The sequence below is a fragment of the Manihot esculenta genome, chromosome 11 (assembly GCF_001659605.2).
Source record: "Manihot esculenta cultivar AM560-2 chromosome 11, M.esculenta_v8, whole genome shotgun sequence".
Lineage (NCBI taxonomy): Eukaryota > Viridiplantae > Streptophyta > Magnoliopsida > Malpighiales > Euphorbiaceae > Manihot > Manihot esculenta.
In genome coordinates this window covers 2,749,657-2,760,007 of record NC_035171.2, presented here as the reverse complement: position 1 = coordinate 2,760,007, position 10,351 = coordinate 2,749,657, and the positions used below count along the sequence as shown (strand labels likewise).

At 34.0% G+C, this 10,351-nt stretch overlaps 1 protein-coding gene across 1 annotated transcript; it reads left to right on the top strand.

Annotated features, from left to right (window-relative positions):
• Positions 1-88: 88 nt before the first annotated feature.
• On the top strand, positions 89-7,148 carry LOC110626957 (ubiquitin carboxyl-terminal hydrolase 6). Its single transcript, XM_021773157.2, has 18 exons — positions 89-358; positions 1,537-1,682; positions 1,832-1,867; positions 1,962-2,069; positions 3,098-3,198; positions 3,315-3,438; positions 3,641-3,700; positions 3,797-3,864; positions 4,191-4,241; positions 4,445-4,553; positions 5,110-5,198; positions 5,404-5,473; positions 5,656-5,736; positions 5,852-5,947; positions 6,042-6,090; positions 6,524-6,643; positions 6,725-6,799; positions 6,924-7,148. Exons 1-18 carry the CDS (start codon positions 349-351, stop codon positions 6,977-6,979), a joined length of 1,449 nt encoding a protein of 482 aa, XP_021628849.1. The 5' UTR covers positions 89-348; the 3' UTR covers positions 6,980-7,148.
• Positions 7,149-10,351: the final 3,203 nt, after the last annotated feature.

The following is a 10,351-nucleotide window of genomic DNA, read 5'->3' as shown; positions in this document are numbered from 1 at the left end:
AAAAATATTTTAATATATTTTTTAAAATTAAGAAATTAATTAATAAAATTTTTAATTATATAAAGATTAAATATTAATTTTTTCTGACACACCAAGTCCTTCTTCCCGAATTTGTAGAGGATTTACCCGTCGCTACTACCCAACTGAAAGCCCGGATCCGGCTCTACACACAACCAGTCCAGCTGCTCCTTGCCTCTCTGCCTATAAAGCTTAAAATCCAATTCATACGAGAATTGAGAACTCTCTCATAGCTTGATTGTCCCCTTTCTGCAAGCAAGCCAAAAGCAGACACAATCTCAAAATCCACTCCTCGCTATCTCCGCTGATCCCTCAAATAACCTTCCAATCATGCTCACAGGTATCCTTTCAAGTCCATTTTCTTAGCGCTTTAGATTATGCTTGCTCTCTCTATCTCTCTGTGTGTGCATGGCTAATATTGAGGTGAATAGTTCAAGTAGCATCTATAGCTTGGTGGGTTTTTTTTTTGGGTTTATTTTTTAATGTCACTGGCGATTGTTGGCTTTTTACAACACATAGACACATGGTATAAGCTAGCTGGAATTTTGTAATTGCAAGTGTTGTTTTGTTTCTTACAGGGAAGAATACTTTGGTGTATGATCGATATTTCTTAATGATGTGTGGATAGGAATATATTAGGAAGAATTACTGTTAGTTCCATGAGTTCTTTAAAAAATTCATTAGTTCTCTCCTATAATTCCTAAACTCAATTAAAAAGTTCCGTTATTATGTCAAAATGCAACTGGGTAATCCTTCTGTTGCTATTTCTATTTCCCTTAGGTAAATGAAAAGTGAAGAACCTTATATAGTTTATTTAAAATATAAAGCATTAAGTTTAAAAGGTATGAATCTGTCAACGTAATCTAACGGAAATACTAATTAGTTGTATTTAGAAATAATAGGAGACTTTTTAATTGGGCTTAAGCATTGTAGGATGAACAAATGAATTTCCAAAAAATCCGGGTTCTACTATATTTCTCTCAATATATTATTGCTGTTATGGTTTTTAATTAATAGAAGTGGGAAGAAAAGGAAAAAAACACAGTAAATTTAGTGTGCATATTTGATTGCTCAGATAACTTATGTATTAATTAGAAATCTATGCTCAACAAATAAGACATTGAAGCTCTCTTTAGTCATGGACCAACTCTTATAGATGAAATATCCTTTTTGGCGAAGGGGTTTTGAATTTTAGGACTCAGATAAAGATGATGTAGGTATTGCTTTATTTTGAAACGAAACTTATTTAATATGCAACTGCAGCAATGCATATTTCATATTCCCTTTTCTTTTTTAAAGATACATGAGATGGACATACAATCTTTAGTTTTATGTTGTATAACTGGTATGGGAAATTGAGAAAGTAGTCTTTCTTAGATACATTCACAGTTGGCCATTGGGATGTGTTGCCCATCCGGTATTCTTGATGAAGGTTGATGCATAATTGGCAATATATTTTTGAACTCTTTCATGTTCTTCAAATTTGATATTTGATTATAATGATTCAAATTATTCCAGTTATTGTAAAATGGCAAAAGGAGGTCTTTCCAAAAGTGGAGATCGACACAAGCCAGCCCCCTTATGTTTTCAAGTGCCAATTGTATGATCTGACGGGAGTACCACCTGAGAGGCAAAAAATTATGGTTAAGGGTGGTCTATTGAAGGTAATTCATTAGTATTGTTGATGTATTAGGCAGTAGCAATTCTTCTCTGATGTTTCATGATAATTTACGCATATTACATTAAGAAGTTCTAATATGCTTTTATAGGATGTGCCTGTCATCCTGCTTAACTTTGTTCTTTGACAATGTAGGATGATGCTGATTGGGCAACTGTAGGAGTGAAGGAGGTGAATGTTCTTTGTGGTGATTTTAAAGCACTATCACTTTTCTCCTGATGAAATTTGATTTTGAACAATGGTTTGCATTTAATTATTTGTCCAGGGTCAAAAGTTGATGATGATGGGAACAGCAGATGAGATTGTGAAGGCCCCAGAGAAGGGCCCTGTTTTCATGGAAGATCTTCCAGAAGAGGAACAAGTGGTTGCTGTGGTAAGCTTCTTCAGTTTCTTGCTTTCTTTCTTTCCCCCTTCTTTTACACATGATCTATTAATTTATGAGTAGTACAACCTGCTAGTAGCCCTACAAAGCTATAACTCTGGCACCCTCATGATTTATGTCTCATTTATGATTGGAATACATTAATTGGAAATATATTTTTAAATGATATTGGTTGTAGATATATAAATTCTTTCTGTTCTCTTGCTTTTGCTAACTTCTCATTTCTCCATATTTGGCTCTATACCAAACTCTTGACTTTTGCCCTGTTTACTTTTTTATACTTTATAGTAATTGAAAATTTTCTTTGATTCTGCATCAAGGTGTATTATTAAAAATATTAAGCCTGAATTTCATTATAGTTTTTCTTTCTAGCTTGAAGTTGCTCTAAGGTTATGTTAGCATGTGATACTGAGTTTTATAATGAGTGGTTCAGATATAGTTAATGGTTCTGTTATTTCTGACCATCTCATTACCTCTAGCTTACTTTGGTTGACCTTGGTTACCCCTAATTAAGTATTGTATGGTTAGCATTTCTAGATCCTTGACATTCTCAACGTATTTCTTACAGAACCCAACTCAACTAAACTCAACTCAAGCCCAACTTAATTCCAAACTGATTGTGATACTAAATAGATGCTTTTTCATTCTTCTGCATTTTGGAGCCAATATTTTTGTTAGTCCTAAAGAGTTTAAAGAGGTTCAAGCTCTGTGTTCATAGAGGTTTAAAGAGTTTTATTCTGGTCATCAACCTGCACAAATCTGTTCCTTTATCAAGGTTTTAAGGATAGATATACCTAATTCACCCTTTTATCAAGGTTTCTGGTAGATGGTATTTTTTTAAAACCGTTTACGCATGTTCACCTTATTTGAAGCTTTGTAGTTCAAAGTTAAAGTCTTGTTCTGCTGTTCAGTTTGTTCAAACAAGCATTAAGGGTAGTTGTCCCATTGGTTTGTCCCTTGGCCAATGTTCTTGTTTAGCTTTGGTGCAAGCATATTACTGGTGTTGTTTCTGCTACCAGGGTCATACTGCTGGCCTATTTAACCTCGGAAACACCTGTTACATGAACTCCACGATACAATGTTTGCATTCTGTTCCAGAGTTAAAGTCTGCTTTAGTTAAGTAAGTTATCTTATACCTGGGATAAAGTTGTTGCTTCTGATTTCAGTCTCCAAATAGCCGAATAGACATGCTTTCAATTTGACAGAGACCTGATTCTCAATTTGAATTTTGATCAGCTATCCATCTGAAAAGAGAAGTGATTTGGATCAGACATCTCATATGTTGACAGCTGCAACTCGGGAACTGTTTAATGAGCTTGATAGAAGTGTGAAGCCTGTTGCACCTATGCAGTTTTGGATGGTTTGTTGTCTTTTTGTTACACATAATTCACATTTGTGCATTTATTTTTTATGGATCAGTTTTTATTTTTATGTCCAAGACTCTTGCTGGAAACTGTAATGAATATCATTATTTAGTTGGTAGTTGTTATTGTGCATTTTGCTTGCTGAGATGCTAGGAAAAAGAAGATAGCATATTTATTCTTTACATTCTATTTTTGCAGGTATTGCGCAAAAAATATCCACAATTTGGCCAATTGCATAATAGTTCCTTTATGCAGCAGGTTTTTCAAATATCTAATATCTGTCTGCTGCTTGTTATATTCTAATGTGTTCAATTTGTTTTGATGTTGATCTATATACACTTAAACATATGACAGGATGCTGAAGAATGCTGGACACAACTTCTATACACTCTTTCACAGTCTCTTAGATCACCAAGTCTCAAGTAAGTTTGGTTATATTTTATGGCGTGAAAGGCACACTGACTATGGACATGTCTGCAATTGATTTTGGCTTCATAGAAGCATACTTCTAGTAAATCTCCTTACAAATGTTTCTCCCATTGTATCTCATTGTGTAGCTTAATTAGGGTACACAAACAGTCACACACACACACCCATACATACTTCATTAAATGATTGATTTCCTTATAGTTGTTTCTCCCATTGTAACTTGTATGGTGGGTTTAGATCTTTGTTCTGTGGTCATCTAGCTTCCTTTCGTGTCATTTATCTTTAACTCATAATTTTATCATCTTTAACTTTCTCACAGTGGAAGTCTGGATACTGTGAAGGCACTTTTTGGAATTGAACTTGTAAGCAGGTAGATATCTTGAGTTTCTTGTATTTTTTTGTTTTCTTGTTGATCACATGTCAAACGGAAGCATTAATTTGAATTTAGCTAAGCTTCATTTATGGTATTCTGCCTAGTGCCTACTAAATGAGTAATCTTGATGTTTTTTGAGTGATTTTTGTTGTTTTAATGTGCCTGAAGACAATTTTTTATTAAAAAAATTTTGTTCCTAGGATCCATTGCCAAGAAAGTGGTGAAGAGAGCTCAGAGACAGAATCAGTTTATTCACTTAAATGCCATATATCACAGGAGGTGAACCATTTGCATGAAGGACTAAAGCATGTAAGTACTAGCAGAGTTCATTTGTTTCCTTCTGTGACAAAGGTTGTAAAATGCTTCCTTGTATAACTTCTTCATACCAGTGGCCTGGTCTCTGACTTGGTGCCCGCTTTAATTAGATATTTATAAATAAGGAAAAGTGAGGGGATAGGTTGGAGCTTTACACCCCTAGTGTTTCAGCTTTCAGGTGTTCTTAGATGAATGAGGGCATTCAAAGTTCCTTGCTTCTTGTTTTATGTTGGCTTGGGATGATAGGAAGATTTCTAATCCTCCATGTCGTAATATCATTTCTTTCTTGCTTAAAGTTACTGTTCACATCCAAAGTAAAAAAAGTCCAGTTAGTAGTGACGATAACGCGTCTGAATCATTTGTTTGTGTGCTGGTTTGTTTTGCAAACCCTTCTTTATGTTTTTTATAAGATCTACCAAATCTGCAATTGGAGTCTTTGCCTGCACTGCATCATATAATTGATTTTGTAGTGTTGTTCTTTTTCTGCCATAAATATTTACAATTTGTTACATGGGGACTATGATCTCATGCACATCACTGGGTTGTGTAGGGTCTGAAATCTGAGCTGGAGAAGGCTTCCCCTTTGTTGGGACGTAGTGCAATTTACTTGAAAGAGTCTCGCATCAATGCCTTGCCAAGGTAATAAATTGGCTATTTCCTTGAGATTTTGTTCTACAATGTTATCCCCTTTCTTTGTGAGATCTGGCATTGCACATTTCCGTGTTAGTTGTCTATTTTGGCAAGATAGTTGTAAATTTCTGTTTTTGCTTGATGAGACTCAATGCTATATTCTTCTGCTATTTTTAAGTTGTGAATGAGACCCTTAAATTCTTATAATGTGCAGGTACTTGACTGTTCAGTTTGTTCGCTTTTTCTGGAAGAGAGAGTCAAATCAGAAGGCCAAGATTTTGCGGGTAAATCTTTTGTTTATGTGAAAGAAAAAACTAAATAAATATAAGATGATGACTTTTGTATCAGATAAGCCTTTTGGTCTAAGTCTTAAGGACTGGTTATGCAAAAAGTTGCATGAAAGCAATAACTGTATCTTCTTATGAATATTTATTATATTTTCTTTTGAACATGCTTGTGTTCTTAGAAAGTGGATTATCCATTGGAGCTGGATGTCTATGATTTCTGTTCAGATGATCTACGCAGAAAATTGGAAGCACCTCGCCAGGTATGTGATATTCTTTTGCTTTGGTGGAGATGTGGAGTTCCTTTTAAATCTAAATGCTGATATTGTTTGTGTTCTTTGGTGTGATCATGGTTGTTTAACTTCTAATAACTATCAGTCTTTAAGAGATGAGGAAGGTAAGAAGCTTGGCCTGAAAGCGAATGAGAAGAGTTCATGTTCAAAAGATAATGATGTCAAAATGACAAATGCAGAGGTGAGCTGCAGTTTGAGCGACACACTCATGTATAAATACTTAAAGCCCTTTGTGTCTGCAACACATCTTACTTTTGTTAATGTTTTGCATATAGGAATCATCCAATGGAAGTGGAGAATCTTGTAAGGCTACCTTGGGAGAAGGTAAAATGTTGTAAATGTTCTCCTTAGTTGGCCCGAGCATCCCTTATGTATTTCAATTTTCATTAAAGATCTGGTGCACATGCTCTGTAATTGACATGGAAGGTCTCATTTACAGTTTAGCATTAACATTGTGGGTTAGTTTGAGTTTGGGCCCTGGATATTTATGGTGTAAATGAGGTGGTTTGGCATTATATTTCAGAAGTTACTTTTTGAACCCAGTTTCTATTGGTTCCTAGTGTTGGTTGCATTTTGGGAAGAAGCTATACTATAATACTTGATCATCCTTCATTGAAGGCTGTGAAAACAATACTTGCCTTGTGACTTTGTGCCCCCCCTAAGTTATTTTCCCAAGGATGCTTATTAATTTATGATGCTTAGACTCAGTCCATCTTTGAAAATGGCTCTCTATTAAACATTTTACTGTTCACACCAGGGGGTTCATCTGACAGAGAATTGCATTTAACTGGAATTTATGATTTGGTTGCTGTACTGACTCATAAGGGGAGGAGCGCTGATTCAGGGCATTATGTTGCCTGGGTAAAGCAAGAAAATGGTAAATTCTCTGGATCTGGTCAGTTTGATTACTTTGTCTCCAACGTGTTTGTTTTACAACTGATGATTTCATTCTTCACAGGGAAATGGATCGAGTTTGATGATGATAATCCCATCCCTCAGCGGGAGGAGGATATAACTAAACTATCTGGAGGAGGTAAGCACGCCTTTATATCTCATCACATCTTTAAATGGCAAAATTTTAAGAACCTTGCTGCCAGTCAGCAATATGTGTTTATCGCTCTTTTTCTCCCATTAATTTCGGTTTCTTGTGGATTCAGGTGACTGGCATATGGCGTATATTTGTATGTACAAGGCACGTGCTGTCCCCATGTAATCTGATTTTCTTGTCATTATTATTTTGTTTAGATTCAAGTCACAGAGGGATGTTTTGGATAGATTCTGATTATGAAATGGGCAATAGTTTTGCATTTGTGTACTATAGAAATTGTCATGTGTGTTGGATGACCTGAGTTTTCAATGGTTTGATTTCATTTTTTTGATGATGTGGCATTTATTGTTGGTAAATTGTGGTCTTGTAATGTATGTGCCAAGCATTGGTCAGAATTATGGTTTAATGTTTAGTAATTTGCATACTGAGAAGAAAGGCTTTATTTGCATATGCATACATGTATCAAGGCATTTTGAAGTTAAAAACAGAAAAATCACCCAACATAACGCTCTACCAAATTGTCACAATGCTCCAAACAGCTTCCCAGAGGTGATTGGATTTAGTTTTCTATCAATATGATATTGAATTTTTAGTCTACTGTGTGAATAAATGTCAATGTATGATTCTCGGTGTTTGGTTTGGAAGAAAAATGAGTCCTTTCTTTGATTTGCTCGCAGAAATTTCTATTTGGGGTGATAATTGACTATTGGGAGGGGCTCATGTGAACTAGATATTTCCTACAATCTGTGGAATAATAAGTAGGTTTTGGTATTATTAACTCAAGCTTTTATAAATTTTCTGATATATGCACAATTTTATATTTATATTATAAAATTTTCCTCATTGACTATATGTCATTTATATTTAAAAAACTTAAAATTTAATGCACATGTAATGGAAAGGTCACAACTCAAGCACATCCAAGATCCAATTTTTGTCCTTTTCTCAACTGCTTGTGTAGTGATCCCCTCCAACATGATTTCTCCATTTTCCACATGAACCCATCTTAACATCTCAAGGAAATCAATAGAGAAAACTCTTAGCTTGCTTTTGACAAAAAAAAAAAAAAAAAGCACTCTTGCTTTGCTTGGAAGTTTGCTAGTATTGCACAATTACACTTACCAAGTTCTGTGTTGGCAACCTAGAGAGCAATTTCACGCTCAGTACAAGTGGGAATTGCAGTAAAGTATAAGGTTATATATAATAATAATAATTAGTTATTAATTAATTATTTTGGACTAACAGGAAAAATAAATTTAAAAATGATTTAAATCAGTTTAAGTATACTCCATCATGGTTTTCAATGTGCCTTCAAAGGTTACCAAACATATTTGGCCCAGTGACGTAGTCCACATTAATTGTTGTTGCAAAGAAGGCAAGTCATTGCCTACTTCTCTTCAAACTTGGTGGGCGAGACGAAGAAAATGCCAAAGTATTACTAATCAAAGAGCAATCATCTTTTGGATGTGCACTAAAGATTTCATCAAGAATTTTGCCACTTGCCACTCAAGAATTAGCAGCATCATCCATGTTCTTCCCCTATAAGCTTGATGAACCCTTTCGATATTTCATCTCATTCATGGCCTCACCACCGTCCATTTCATGTAAGTTTGTGCTGGAAGCCACAGAGCTTTCCAAATTAAAATAAGGCATGTCCCCTCTATGGACCATACGCTTTCAACGTAAAACAGTTGGGGGTGTCTGCCAACCTGCATAACGATTGCCCAACAAAAAGCTAACTTTCTTCTCAGTCACCAATCACCAATCACCATTTATTTCATGAGAATTTGAGTTGATCCATTGATTTTCCTATGTGATTTTCCCAAGGTGATTAACCAGAGCTTGCACATGTGGCCTTAAATTGTTAAACGTTGAGCCATTTGTTAATAGGGTGAGGCCCATGAGGTAGATGGGAAAGAAGAGGAAGAGGCAACAACACTTTGATGATGATTCATTTCAAACTATGGGATTAGATTAGACTAAAGTAGGTTAGTTTCCATATTCTTGTCTTTCTTTTAGGCCTTCTTTGATTCAAAACAACAAGTATACCTACGAAATATTTATATTTAATTTATAAAATAACTTTTCAAGTGTTTATTTACTTAATTAGATATAAAATATTGTATTAATTAATTATTTTAATGTTTTGTGTTGCTTTTATTATAATATTAACCATATTTATTTTCTTTGAAAAAGTGGTTAAGAATCATCTACTGATTTGGAATGTGAAAGGGTATGAGGAAGGGAATTTCAAACTCCTACTTCTATTTCTCGAATTTTATAGTTTTATAGACTTTAGTTACCCAGTTTCAATAATTTCAACTATAGAAAAATTAGAATGTTAAAAAAATTTTTTTTTTTTTGAATTATTGTCTACAAGTTCATTCAAAGTCACTATTGCTTGTACTTAGCATAGGACGAATAAAAGTTCAATCCAAGAATAAAAGTTCAATCCAAGAATACTAAGATTCTCTCTAAATTTTTAGAGCGATAATCTTTATATTTTCTTATAATATTCTCATTTATTTAAAATTTTTTTAAAATTTTTTTAAAATTTTTTTAAAATTTTTTTATTAAAATTTATTTAAGCGTTTGCGAGATTGCGACTACTCTTATACTTATACTGAATAGCGAACGCAGAGAATTTATGTTCATAATGATTTTCTATTAAAATTTATCTAAATTAAAGTTTATATTTTGTGAATCTTTATTGGTTTAGAGTGTCTATGTTTAGATTTTGCACCATTGTTAAAATTATTTAAACATTTCTTTAGATGTATGGAAATTTAGGCCATTCATTATCAATGGCTAACAATAATGTGAAAGCTATAAATTTTGCATGTATGCTTGTTCTATTTTATAATCTAATTAATAGAATTTAAATAAATAAAAGGGAAGGGAAGAGTAGCAGGCCAAATGAAAAACAAGAACATTGCAATTTTGGAAAGCAAGTGAGAAATTGAAATCGATATTTTTTATCCAGGAATTAAAATCAAACTTTGGTTATTAATTATTTCCAAACATGTCGTAACAATACATATTAGACATTCATATACACAATAAAATTATTAGACTGCAACTGAGATAGCTGGTGGAGTGATTACAATTGGATTTCTGGTACTAGGGTTGAGACCGAGTTCTGGAAAAAGAAAGCAGACCGAGGGTTTGAATCCGCTAGAGAGGAGCCTAACTCGTTTGATATGATATGGAGTAGGAAAACAAGTCCAACTATGCCATGGTTCTATCAGCACGCATGCCGCAAAGGAATTAAACGACCGTCTGCGGGGACAGTTCTGCATAACATAGACATGTGACATTGTAGCAATACACACACTCGAAAATCTTATTTTCTCTAAATTTAAAAATATAATGGAATAAAAATTTTGCATCTCCCTAATCTTTTTATTCATGGCATCCAATCAAATCATCTATTCCTCGTAACATAAACAACAAGAAGAGTATTACACTCATCAATGTCATTAGCCCATTACTTACAAAATTAAATTTAAAAAATAAAAGGGAAAATTACCAAGAAAA

Bases quoted from the DNA above. Each gene is read 5' to 3' on its own strand.
- LOC110626957 (XM_021773157.2), top strand. The intron at 5,199-5,403 runs GTAATAAATTGG...TATAATGTGCAG, and splicing joins CGCATCAATGCCTTGCCAAG to GTACTTGACTGTTCAGTTTG. The intron at 6,091-6,523 runs GTAAAATGTTGT...TGTTCACACCAG, and splicing joins TAAGGCTACCTTGGGAGAAG to GGGGTTCATCTGACAGAGAA.